This window comes from Euprymna scolopes, chromosome 14, assembly GCF_053919585.1.
Source record: "Euprymna scolopes isolate OS-2025 chromosome 14, ASM5391958v1, whole genome shotgun sequence".
In the NCBI taxonomy this organism is placed as follows: Eukaryota; Metazoa; Mollusca; class Cephalopoda; order Sepiida; family Sepiolidae; genus Euprymna; species Euprymna scolopes.
Window position 1 is genome coordinate 31,480,126 of NC_136495.1, and position 13,853 is coordinate 31,493,978.

The 13,853-nt window shown below is 32.4% G+C and overlaps 1 protein-coding gene across 1 annotated transcript in view; it reads right to left on the reverse strand.

The window, feature by feature from the left end:
* Window positions 1-1,368: 1,368 nt before the first annotated feature.
* The window catches only part of LOC145292928 (choline/ethanolaminephosphotransferase 1-like), an 87,328-nt gene continuing 74,843 nt past the window's right edge, over window positions 1,369-13,853 (reverse strand). Inside the window, exons 6-8 of the mRNA XM_080139096.1 lie at window positions 10,928-11,086; window positions 5,062-5,187; window positions 1,369-1,746 (exon numbers count right to left, since the gene is read on the reverse strand). Of these exons, the coding sequence (XP_079995222.1) occupies window positions 1,600-1,746; window positions 5,062-5,187; window positions 10,928-11,086 (432 nt within the window). The 3' untranslated portion in view covers window positions 1,369-1,599. The remainder of the gene's footprint in view (window positions 1,747-5,061; window positions 5,188-10,927; window positions 11,087-13,853) is intronic.

Genomic DNA, 13,853 nt, shown 5'->3' on the forward strand with positions numbered 1-13,853 from the left:
CCCAGACAACTGCTAATATGAAACATTTTTTTAAATAATTATCTAAAAAAAATTTTTTTTTTAAACAGAGATAACTTACTTTAAATTGAATATAACAATTGTCAATCTTAAGTTTAAAAATGTGCAAATAAAAATTAAAAACTAAAATAACTTCATTCGCTGAGTAGCTGTAGCGATTATTTGATGCTGTCATGGTTTCCATCTAATGCCCTCAGCCAATTATAACTATGAAGGGATTATTAGGTCAAAGCCTTCAAAGTGTCAATACAAACCATAATATTATAACTGCTCTACTGTTTATGGCACTGAGCACTTTTTGGATGCAATATATACTATTCACAATTTTTTACTTAAATAGCTAAATTTAATAATCCTTCATAATTTATATACAATTATAATTTTAACCTGATGATTTTCTTGGAATAAGACAATTATTTCTGTAGGTCCCTTGTCATAAGTATATTTTTATACTATAACTATATCTAACATATAAAATCAGAACCAAAGAGTATTTAAGTTGGCAAATCAAATTTTCTTTCTGACTAACCAATTTTTATTGGTTATAATTGCACCATGTTATTGCCAATAGGATACTTTGCTATAATTTTTTTTTTTTTAAATTACTTAGTCTAGCTTCTAATATAAAATATTTCTAATCACCTGAAAATAAAAATCAGCAAAGAAAATAGCATATATATATATATATATATATATATATATACATACATACAAAACAGTTAGATGGTAAACAGCTAATGATCCCCATTTTTCTTATTTCACAATTTAAAGTTCCTAGTTATTTATCTTTCACTGTTATATAGTTGAATCCCTTTTTTGTAATTTTTTCAGCGGTAAGTCGGCGCATGCAAGTGCTAAGTCTGTGATATGTTGAACTTGGTTAATATCTCTAGAAATTTAATTGGCATTTTTTTTCTCTATGTTTATAATTTGCACAAAGATTCTTTAGGATATATATATATATGTGTGTGTGTGGGTGTGTCACAATATTATACTAGGAGAGAGTTCAATATCAGTGACAGTGCATAGAAATAAACAGAGCATGATAACTGACAGTTTTTTGCTGGTGTTATTCATCTTCTGCTCTTCAAACATATATGAACGACAGATTAATAAAAACTTATACACTGTCAATATATGCCGTTCTTTTTGGAATTTCTTCAAAAAGGAAACTTCCGAAGAATGAAGCATGTTAGCAATGTATAAGTTTTTCCTGTGTGTATCATTCTTTATTAATACTGTCATATATATATATATATATATTTTAAAGATGATTTTGTTTCCTGGTCTCATTTGCTTGTTTTATATAGTTAGAAAAAAGAAAAAAAAAGAAAAATTACAGAAATGGAATGGGGATAAAAGGGATGGGGGAACAAAGGAAAAGTGCAGGTTGTAAAAGGATCACCACTCGTCAGCAAGTACTTTGCCACGAGAAGACCTCCGCCGTGCACATGACATTCTCCGGCTCGTCCACCACCGCTAGCATGGTGGTTCGCAGCACCGCTTGAACTGAGGGTAGATTATGGCCGTGGTGTGACAAGTGTCTTAGACAACAGAGCTGTTGGGCTGGAAAGATGACCTCTAATGAGCCTGACGTGCCCGGGTGTTCCTGTTCTCTTTAGTAGCTTGAGGCTTTCTCGTGATTGTAAAAATATAGATATTTAAATGCTTGCTGATCTGGAGGCAAACCTGTCGTGCAAAGTACAGCAAGTTGCAAGTGCAGTAAATCTGGAAAAAAAATAAAAAATATACAAAAATTAAAAATACATTGAAAGGGAGGAGGGAGGGTAATTTTATAGTATATGATACTTTGTTTAACCTTGAAAAATAAAATAAAAATTTTGTCCAATTTTATCAAATTTTAAATTGGTTCTAATTTTTTTTTTTTCTTTTTTCATCCCAAACAACACATATTGCTATTTGGAATAGCAAGGACTACTATTAGGGATCATGTCTAACAGGGGATGGGGAATTGAGCAGCAAGATGTTTGTTCACATTACATTTAAACCAGCAGGTTAGTACAGTCAGGAAAGCAGGAAAAAGGAAGAAATACTTAAGTTCAACACTCCGAGGCATTAAACTATTGAAGTAAAAGGCTTTTCAGCATCTAGAGATGTCAACAGTTACAGGGTGGGATTTTGCTATTTGTCACATTAGTTGGGAGTATGTCCGTCAAGAGGGCACAAGTACTATGAGTTTGTCGGCGCACATTCTACTGAAGTACTCATGAAACAGGCACTGCAGCAAAAAGATAGAGGTTGGAACTTGGCCAATGGTGCAGGACCTATTAGATTTGAGATTTTTTTTTTTGCGGGGGGGGGGGTACTCTGTATAAGAGTGAGAGACTTGTGATGGATGCAGAAACTCAGATGTGGCAACAATATCCCAGGCATGGGCGAATGGTGGCTTTGTAAAGATATAGGATACTCTCTGTGAATAATTGTCTAATATTTTACTTAAAGGGTGAGAGTTCATAGAGAAACGTTTTAATTTGAATAAAATATGCATCAAGTGTGCTTGAAAGCCAAATCACAATGTAATATAAGGAAAATAAACAAATATTTTACTTGTTTGAAATTTATCACAAATATATTTCAGAGGTATACTCCATCTTCAGGGTGTTTTATTTCTTTTTTTCCTTTTCTTCTTCCTTGCCATGTTGTAAATTTGACGTTATTCTCGCGTTTCCTACGCACAATTCAAACATTTCAAAATACAACCGCCAGATACAACGCGTGGCTCTTTAAAAACAGACTCCTTTCTCCAACTTTACAACATGGCAAGGAAGAAGAAAAGAAAAGAAAAAAAACAACACACTGAAGATGGAGTATACCTCTGAAATATATTTGTGATGAATTTCAAACAAGTAAAATATTTTTTTTATTTTCCTAATATTACGTTGTGATTTGGCTTTCAAGGGAACTTGATGCGTGTTTTATTTTATTCTAATATTTTACTTGTTTGAAATTTATAATTAAAATATATTTTCGAGTCAAACTCCATCCATAGTATTTTGTAAAACTTTTTCTTCTTGCCACGTTGTAAAGTTGGAGAAAGAAAAGTCAGTAAAGATCTGCATGTTGTCTCTCAGCAGTTGTATTTTGAAATGCCGGAATGGTATGTTGGCTATGCAAGATTAACGTCACAGGTGTGAGTTCCATTATAGAAGTGTTAATTTGAATAAAATATGCATCAGGTGTACTTGGAATACTAGTGAGCATTAACCCATCTTCTGTGTGAATTTATTAGAATTGAACAAGTTCAGAGACTAATCAAAGTGTAGATTTTTTTTAAACCCTTTACTACCAGAATTTTTTTATGCAATAAAAATATTTTTTAATCATGAAATCCACACGTGACGGAAGTTCGCATGCAACTGATGCACGAACATAAACAAAAACCCTCATTCACTTGTTGAACCATGCATAGACCTGTACTTTGAAGACCAGCTGAGTTGACAAGCCATAAGAGTAAGAAATATTGTTTGTTTGTTTGTTTTTTTTAAAGGCAACTTGAAAGTAAAATGGTTAAATACACTTTTATTTAAATTCTAATTTTTGGCCCATAGAAGAGTCTTCATCAGGAAAATACAGACACTATGTTTTGCTTTTTTACATGGCATTTTATTTAATCACAATTTAATCTGTTTTTGTTGAAGACTGAGACTTTATGTTGGAGTCCAGTGGTTTTGTGTCTGTGTGCACATTTAAGTAGTAAAAGTATTTCCACCACAATTACATTTTTTTCTTTTTCAAATTATAATGCATTCAGATATTTGAAATACTTCTACCATCTACTACTAATTTAAATAATATATTTATTACATAGTGTTAATTTCCATGTATGCTAAACTTATGATTTGGCCTTTGAAAGAAAAAATAAGGCATTTTTTTTTCTTAAGTCATGTTCACCTTAAACGAGGCATATTGCCACTTGAACATAAAGGGGCTACTATTCAGAGCAGATGAGCAAGACATTAGTTTACATTACATTTTAACTTCTGCGTGTCAGTACAGTTAGGGAAGCAGGTAACTGGGAGGGAATTCCAAAGTCTAGCAGTCCAAGGAAAGAAGCTATTAGAGTATAATATTAATTATAGAAAATTGAAAATCACTTTTTAACAATTTAAAAAAAAAAAATTTTTTAACTGTTCAGCAATTTGTGGAACAATTAGAAATTAAATTTTTTTTTTTTTTTTTTTTTTTTTTTTTTTTTTAGGAGATTGTCCTTCCATTTAAAAAAGGAAAAAAAAAATAGAATTCTGTTTAAAACACTTGCATTTAAGAATAATTGCATGTGTTTAGAAATATACAGATTTCAACTACATGGGTAAGATTTTTATGGATCTCTGGTGAGGGTGCATAGCTATCAGCATTTCTATTATAAAGACTATTACTCGAAAACATATGCGAGAATTAGATTGCTTTGGCAACTTCTTTTTATTGCCTTTGAACTGCAATTCTAAAGCCTAACCATTGAATAAAAAAAAAAAAAAATTGTCCAGTATTCTGCAGCTACACATAAGCTTCCCTCTTGTTTTACATGCATTAATAAAGCAGTGCTTGTTCAGAACAAGAACGAAAAGTGATCCGACATTATTACTTTTGAAATTCAACTTAAACAAGGGAAGTAACCCAGTTAAGTGTTTATTATTTAAGCATAACTTGCAATTTCAAAAACTAATTTTAATCAATAATTAATCTTCTACTTTATGACATTTTTGTAATTTTTAGATATTTAATTTTGACATGACTAGTAATTAGCAATAGTTTTAATTGAAATTCAATATTTTAATTTTCGATCTTATTCAAAAGATGCGCCAATAAAACATTAAAAATGGTTAATTGTAGATTTTTGAAGATAATTTATCAAATAGGCGATGAGGAGAGGAGGTACAGCAACAGTAATAACATATCACATAGAAAAAAAAAAATCAAAATTAATACGATCATACTGCAGAAAAGACTTAATAAAACAAACATAATTTTTATTACAATCTGTTAAAAAAAAAAAAAAATTTGTTTAAATCAGGCAATACTTACACAAAAGACACCGAGTACAAAAACTTCATTGATTTTGCAATCAAAATATTGATTGAGACACACCAATAACGGTCCAAGGAGAGTGTTGTCAAAGAGATCCATTTCACTTTTTGTCATATGTGCTATCTGAATGAATTAGAAAATAAATACATTTATAGAAATTGACAGTTACCAATGGACATAATGAATGAAGACTATTCCACACAGAACACAACACTGTCATTTATGGCTGGTAACAATCTATATATAACATATAAAGGTGCCTTGTCAGATTTTCAAAAGTCAGACCCAAATAGTATTTAAGCTGACAATCAAACTTTATCTGACTAACCAATTTTACAATGTTATTGGCACTACAATGCTACAATTTATTCAACAAATTACTTAGTCTGGGCTGGACGACTATCAATAATTATTTTTAAATAATCAACTAAAAATAGACATCGGTAAGGGGAATAATATACATATATTTATTAAACAAACATTATTAAAGGCAACAGAGAGCTTCTGTTTAATTTTACCTTTTTAAAAAATTTTTTTCGATTTTTCTCATCTTTTTATTGTAAAAATCAAAAATGTCAATATATATATCCCATGTGTACTATGAACGTTTTCATACCAGTCAGAAAGCATTTTCAGGTAGGAGTTGAATGATGTGCTATGGAAGAACTGGTGAGGAATAAGATTAATAGTCACATAGAAGAAGTCGAGGGGTGGGGGTACGACAGGCATTTTAAAATGTTTTGGTTTGTTTAATATATATATATATATATATATATATATATATATATATATATATATATTATAAGATGGCATAAATATAAAACTCAATTGCAATTATTCTTCCAATCTTTTCGAATTTATGTAATCATGCTTATATTCTTTTTATTTTCTTTTAAAGTTAATGAGTTCTTATTCTTCTAATGAGCCAAGATGGAAAATATTAACTTGACATAGTTATATGAATGTTTCTATGCTATGAAACAGGTGCTGTTAAAAATTTAACATTTTAATATGCTGAAAGAAATAAACAGCAAGTTGAATAACATTTTGGAATTTGGAATGTAGACTTTTGCCATTTATTTGTATATGCTCTGTAGTTATATTTAATATACATCGAGCTTCATAAATAAAAGGATTGGTATAAATAAAATGGTGAAATATACTCGAACAAGCATATTTTTCCTCATAAACATACATACACACACATATATATATATATGTATGTATGATGATTGCTGCATCTTTCCAGATGATTGCCGTCACATTGAGTTCTCCTAATCTTGTCGTCCATGCCATCTCAGATGACTCTGCACTCCAGTCGTAGATTTGCACATCTTGAGGCAGATGTAACATACAAATTGAGCAATTTCCATAGAGTTGATTTCCTGTGGAGGTTGAAGCATATTTCTATGAACAATCACATGTCTCCTCAAACCAGCAGTAGACTTGCAAACTTTGCTGCATGTTAAACAGATGGTTTGGTTCAGACTAATAGGTGCAAAGTTGACCTGAACAGGAGTTTTGTGCGACTTAAGGTGGTTGATGTAGCCAGCTTTTGACAAAAGCACTCATTCACACGTGTCGCATTTCCAGCTCTGTGTGTCATGGTTAAGACCATCAATTAAACCTTGGTGAAGCTCTCGCTTCAGATTGCTGTGTGCCTGCTTTCTTTTCTCTAGAGCATCACAACTTTCACGTACAAGTTTTCACCACTTCGGCCTTTGCAGAGTAAGATCTTCCTACGTGTCGATGTCGATTTGTAAGACTTTCAAATTATTCTTTGTAGAGTCCCTGAACCTCTTCCTAGGCTTGTGTTGAGGGCACTTGCCATTTTCCAGCTCCCCGTAAAAAATTTGTTTTGACAATCTTTCATTTGAACCAAGTGGCTCACCCAACGCATGTGAGATCTGATTACAATGGTCTCAACACTAGAGCAACATGCTCTCACAAGGACTTCAGTATCAGGTACTTGTGCTTGCCACTTGATGTTTAAGATATGTCTCAAGCATTTTTGGTGAAATCATTCAAGCCATTTAATGTGCCTTTGATGCAATGTCTCCGATGAATACAACAGTGTCGTTAGCACACAGATCTTGTAAACACAGATCTTAGTCCTATCTGTGATGCCATGATCATACCACACTCTTCTCCAACCTTCCAAAAGCTGCAGATGCCTTCTGAACTACGATTTCAGTCTCGAAACTGCCATCCCTCGACAGAGAACTACCAAGGTACACAAATGAATCAACTACTCCCAGTCTAGCACCACAGACCATGATGTTCGGCTCCACGTATGCCTGGCCCGGTGCAGGAGTGAACATCACCTTTGTTTTAGACAGACTGATCCTCAGACCAAACGCAGTGCAGGAGTCAGCAAAGGTATCCATTATATGTTACATATCAGTGTGCGACAAAAAACAGGATAGTCTTTATATCCTTGACCAAGACATGATACAGTTTGGTTCTGGCATGAAATCTAAGATTAAAAATGCGACCTGTGGTTCAAAACTTTAACATGACACCTCTATCGCAATCCTGAAATGCATGAGCAAGTAGAGCAGCAAAATATATAGAGAAAAGAGTAGGGGCAGAGATATCACTTTGTTAGACACCATTGTCAACTGGGATTTCATCAGACAATTTTCCGATAAACGAGACTCGAGCTTTCATGTCCCTGTGCAGTTCCTTGAATATTCTAACAAAAGTTGGAGGACATCCTACTTTCTCTAAGATTAGCCAGAAAACATCCCTGTTAATGGTGTCAAATACTTTGGTTGGATCCACAAACACTTGATACAGTGGTATCTGTTGTTCAATGCATTTCTCCTGGACTACATACATACATACATACATACACATACATACATACATACACACACACGCGCATACTAGCTGTTCAGCTAGCGTTGCCCAGTCGTACAATATACTTAAACATGATATTTCAATTTATGCAGATTGCGTATATATTATAGAATAAATCCTCTACTGATTATTATGTAGTAGTCTGGGTGCCCGGATGTTTGGAGCTGTGTGTTGAGCAAAAAAAAAAATCGAAAAGAGGCAATGACTTTCGAAAAAATTACCCCTCACTGTAAAAAAGGTAAAGGAATTAATGTTCTTGGCCAATTTTTCAATATTTGTCGTTCGGAGTGTCGAGCTTCAAAATAATACTGATCTTGGGAAAATCTGTCGCCTCTGTCAAAAGTTTTAGGCAGACATACAAACACACATACATACATTTAAACAGACAGGTCAGATTGATATAATAGATTACAAAGAATAATTTACCCGGTGGACCAATTTACAAAAGAAATTTTTTTTAAATAATAATGATGTCATTCATCAAATTCCGTCTGTGCTTGTTTACAATATCACGTTGATATTTGAGCTTGACGCTGAATGCCCTGGAAAAGTCACTTATGATTAATGTTTAGTTTTAAAATATACAAAGAAAGAAATGATTTGCATCAATTCTAAATTATGCCACTTATCTTAAATTTAACTCATTAATAGGAAAAAATTTAAATAATGAGGCACATCTGGGCTTGAACGGTATCATTCAATCTGGAGTCGAATGCTCTACCACTCAGCTATATTTCTGGATGTCAATAATTCAGTTTTTTTTAAGAAATGATTTAAGATTTTATTATCTCCCTTGCTTGTGTAATATAAAATATTTTCTTGTAAAAATTCTTTTATCTATAAGAAAAAAAAAATTTTTAAGATCGGATTTTTTCGATTTTCAATACTTATCAGATGAATTTCTGTACAAAATATATCTAAGAACACGGTGACAACTTATATCAATGGAGATATTTTCTTATATTATTTAATTGGAATTCATTATTGAGATGAGTATTATTAATTTTTTTTATTACAGACTATTATCCTCATCTTAGTTGTTTCAGGTGGTAACCGTGACGGATAGGAACTCTGAATCTCCTGACTGCATTCACTACAATTACTGCCTTCCATAATTGTTGTCTCACCACGTTTTGTTTTTTTTAGCCAAGTAAACGTGGTGAGACGACAACTATGGAAGGCAGTAATTGCAGTCAGGAGATTCAGAGTTCCTATCCGTCACAGTTATCACCTGATGAAGGCCAGAAGAATAGTTGGCCGAAACGCTGTGAAACAACTAAGAAAAGATGAGGATAATAGTCCGCAATAAATAAAATTAATATTTTTTCTTATCTATATATGTATAAAAGTGAGAACGTTTCTGCGTAAGGACATTTCTCAACCTATATACACAACAAATTTTTGATCTATATACTTGAAATTTGGTATATAGCATATTCAGACATGTGGAAAACTTTTTAATCCATTTTCATCCAGAAAAAAGGTAAGAATTGAAAAATTGGTATTTGGGATCAAATTTTTATGTTTGCTGTTTCACAAATGTGCATGCGTGAATCGTTCACATTACAGATTTCTTACATTAAAGAAAAACAACTTTTAAAGACTGTATTATGCTGGACTAATGGTTATCATACTTGACTCACTGTTTTTAAATTTTGAGTTTTATCTTGACTTGAGTATTTTCTCTTTTTTTTTTTTTTACTGACAAGAAGTAAATGGTTTAGAAAAAAGAAACAATACACGCATATACATGTCTCAGTTTCTGTATTAATTAAAATATATTTATGCATATTTTATGACCAGGCAACGCTGGGCGTCCTGCTAGTTATATATAAAGCTAATAAAAGGCAATATAATACAGAAGTATTACAGATAGACAAACTGAAGCAAATTAAAGTATATAAGAGTGGAATAAGTTATGCAGATTCGTCTTTTTATTAATACAATATATGATTTTTTATACTTTAACTAGCCTGGGTGCTTGGCGTGGCCCGGGTGTTTGTAGGCATGTGTTGAGCAAAAAAAAAAAAAAAAAAAAAAAAAAGTGGTAATAAGCAGGCAGGCTCGAACCTGTACTACGAAGGAGACAAAGTGAAAAAAAAAAAAAAAAAAAAAAAAAAACGTAATGTATTAGCTGTTGCGCCCATCACCAAACCGGAAGTGACATAGGTTTAAATTAAGGCTAGACAATCAAAAAGAGGCCATTACTTATAAAAATATCGTCGAAAAAAGCGACCCCTCGTCGTAGACAAGTGCCCAGTTGAGGGTGAAGGAATTAATGTTTTAGCTAAGTTTTCGATATTTATCATCCGAAGGGTGGAGCTCCAAAATAATACTGATCTCATGAAAATCCGTCGCCTCTGTCGAATGTTTTTGCGAAACATACATTTAAACAGACAGGTGAGATTTATATTATAAATTACATTATATTCTTACTTGCATCAGTGTGGTCCATGAAATGCCCCCAGATGCCTGTTGTAAAGTGTGGGTTTGGTACGTGTTGGCCATCATAAAAGCCAACTGAGTGACTCGGCTGATTGAAGACTTAACCGTGTTTGGTGACCCACTTAGTGTCGACCACAAATAAAATCAGTGTTAAGAAAGCTTTAAAACTTTGCTTCAAAAGAAACTTTTATCCAACAACAGCTGGGAATGGAAGATGTTGAACCATGCAGTAAGTAGAGTTCTCTAATAATGATCTCTTATTGTGCTACACATTCATGAGAGAGGACTGGGCAAGAGCCTAGTATTCACCGCCATATATCATGATGCTCCTAACAACTGCCACACAACCTGGATAATTTATTAAAAGTCTGCAGATTCATTTTTATTGTGTACATCTGTTTGTGAATCGGGAGAAAATATTCTCATTCAAGTGCTGATACAATTTTCTGAAATCCTATGAGATTGAAGGAATTTTTATTTTTGTCCCAATCTAGAGTCGAACTTTTCCAAACATTAAAAACTGCCCTCGTGAGAGAGCAAGTAAATAAAAACTTACCACAAGCTTGTTCGTAATTTTCGCAGAGGCCATTCCAAAGCTGATCACATACAAACACGGGTGCTTCATGTAAACATGTGTTGGGGATTTCTGATAGATGACCACTGCCAGGCACAAAATGATAAAAATTGGCAACACAGGAAATATTGTGCTGGTCCCCTACAACAAAAAGTTTTAAAAATGTCATTTATAATTTTTTTTATTTTTTTTTTTAGATTCTACACAACACACTTGTACTAAAACAAAATAAAACATTTGTAAAATACTAGCTGCGCAAAAGAGTGGGTAGCGGTGGTATCTCCTGACCCTATTCTGTCAGCTGAGGTATTTGTTCTGAATGGTCTTAGGAAATCCACCCAACCAGGTTTTGCCTTCTATAAGAAACTGAGGCAGTCCTACAAGGGAATGTCGATAAGCGGGACAGTGCACTACCTCTTGTGTATCCCCATCTTACGATTTTGTGCCTCACCTTTCCACAGTGAGAGGCAAGTAGATATCGTAAAATACCAGCAGATTTTTCAACTATATTTCCAAAAGTTGATATCAGTTGCTATTTTTGCAGTGTCTTGTATACAACTAGCTGCATCTTTTACCTTTGTTTCCTTTTGCAATTTGCATAAAAATATTTATTAGTTTTTAATTCTATAATTTATAAATGTTTTCTTACCAATTTATAAATATTTCATCTGAAACTGATATTTTTTCAGAAATCCAATATGGCAGTAACTGTAACATTTTCTCAGATTTTTAAAAGAAAACAAAGCATACTTATTCTCCTATAGAAGAATTTATTCTAATATTTCAAAGTAAAACCCTCTCCTCAGAAATGAAATCTCAATTCAACTTCAGCATTTCCTTTTAAGTTATTTTTTTTTTACCAAGCTATAATTTTCTTTTTAAATTAACATTTTTTTTTGGCAGAAACCCAATACATCAGCACCTGTAAAAATTTTCTGGTATTCTAAAAGAGAAGGAAGAGTTCATCTAATGTCACTTTTCCATTGTCCTGCGATCAGATGATTTTTTTTTTTTTTATTTCGCAAGTTCAATGGGTCATTTGTAAATTCCACTATGCAGTCTTATTTAAAATATAACCCTTTTGGCAAAGGCAAAACTAAATTATAAAAAAAAAAAAAAAACTGAAAAATGGACATTAGACTTTGACCCATCCTTATGTTGTCAGAAGTATGCAGTCTCATGGCGAACTTACGTTATCTATTTTTCCCCATAATTGATACCATTTCAGATCAAGAAGGTAGGAGACAGCCACTCAACTTAAAATAAAATATTTGAAAACAATTATTGAACAAAACCCACAGAAATGTCCAAATCACTTACATTTCAATGATTTCTAAACAAATTGGACAGATTTAGGAATTAATAACACTAATCGATTTGTCAGGGCTTATCTCCCTTGGACAATGAACAAACCTTTAAAGGAACAAGTAAGCCAATATCTGCATCTGTATAAACCACAAGAGTCAGTCTATATAAACGTATATATACTTGGCTTCAGTAACTTTTTAAACTCGAAGACATCAATTGACTACTGAGCAATAAAAGTCCTCGAAGGCAATTGCTGGCAGCCAACCAGACTGTTTCTCCACATGCTCAGTCACACCATATTGGACAAGATTCCATTGCATAAACAAAAGGTAAAACTTGAAACTATATTCATGAAAAGTTACATATTTTTAAAGATTTAAAATTAGTTTTTTTATGTAAATTTGATCTTTATATTTTAATCATAAATATTCGATAAGATTGTATGTGTTTACATGTATGCATACAAAATATATATTCATAATATATATTATAGCCAAAAGGGGGAAAATACTGGCATTTTTTTAATGTGGGCATAAGTGATATATATTCGTATTTTGATTTTTAAAAAACAAACAAAAATGTTGCTTTAGATATCTCAGTTTTTTAAAACCAGAAATCAGCACCCTTGGGTATTATCATTCACTATAAAGTTTCTCATCGGCACAATATTTAATACAATACAGAATATATAATTGAATTGGTCAAGAGATTTATAACCACAAAATGAAACAAATTCCACTATGACAATGAAAACAATATTTATTTGGAATATTTTCTCTTATATTATTTCATTGGAATTCATTATTAAGATGAGTATTATTTATTAATTTTATTTATTGCGGACTATTATCTTCATCTTTTCTTAGTTGTTTCACAGCGTTTCGGCCAACTATTCCTCTGACCTTTGTCAGGTGGTAACCACAACAGGATAGGAATGCAGAATCTCCAAACTGCATCCTCAGCAATTACTGCCTTCCATAGTTGTTGTCTCCATGTTTTTTGGTTTCTGGCTGGCTTTAGGTAGGATTGAAACCATAGAGATTCAACGTCTATCCACTGCGTCATGGGCCCCGAATACCACCTAATGAAGGCCAGAGGAATAGTTGACCAAAACATTGTGAAACAACTAAAAGAGATGAGCATAATAGTCCACAATAAATAGAATTAAAACAATGTTTCAAATAATTAAGATTTTTTTTTAACTGATGGGTGGATTCAATTCTTTTTTAAATATGGGTCAAGATTAACTTCCAAAAGTTCGACATTAGAACCTACTCCAATAAACGATGGTTAAATAACTCGGAGCAATTAACAATCTGAATATTAAATGGTTTGCACAATTAAAACACTTTATGTAGACAGAAATAGAAGAAACTAATTAAGAGTCTGAAAATACACAAGTTCTACAAATAAAACTGTTGGAAAATTTTGACAACTTACACTCTACAGCTTGGCTCTTAGGGTTAACAATAGAGTTTAATTTTATCTGAAATATTGGTTTGTATCATAGGCTTTTGTAGCATTCCTGTTATTTTTATCTTAAATGTTTTATGATCTCATAGTAATAAAATATATTCAAGTAAATTTTTAATATATATTA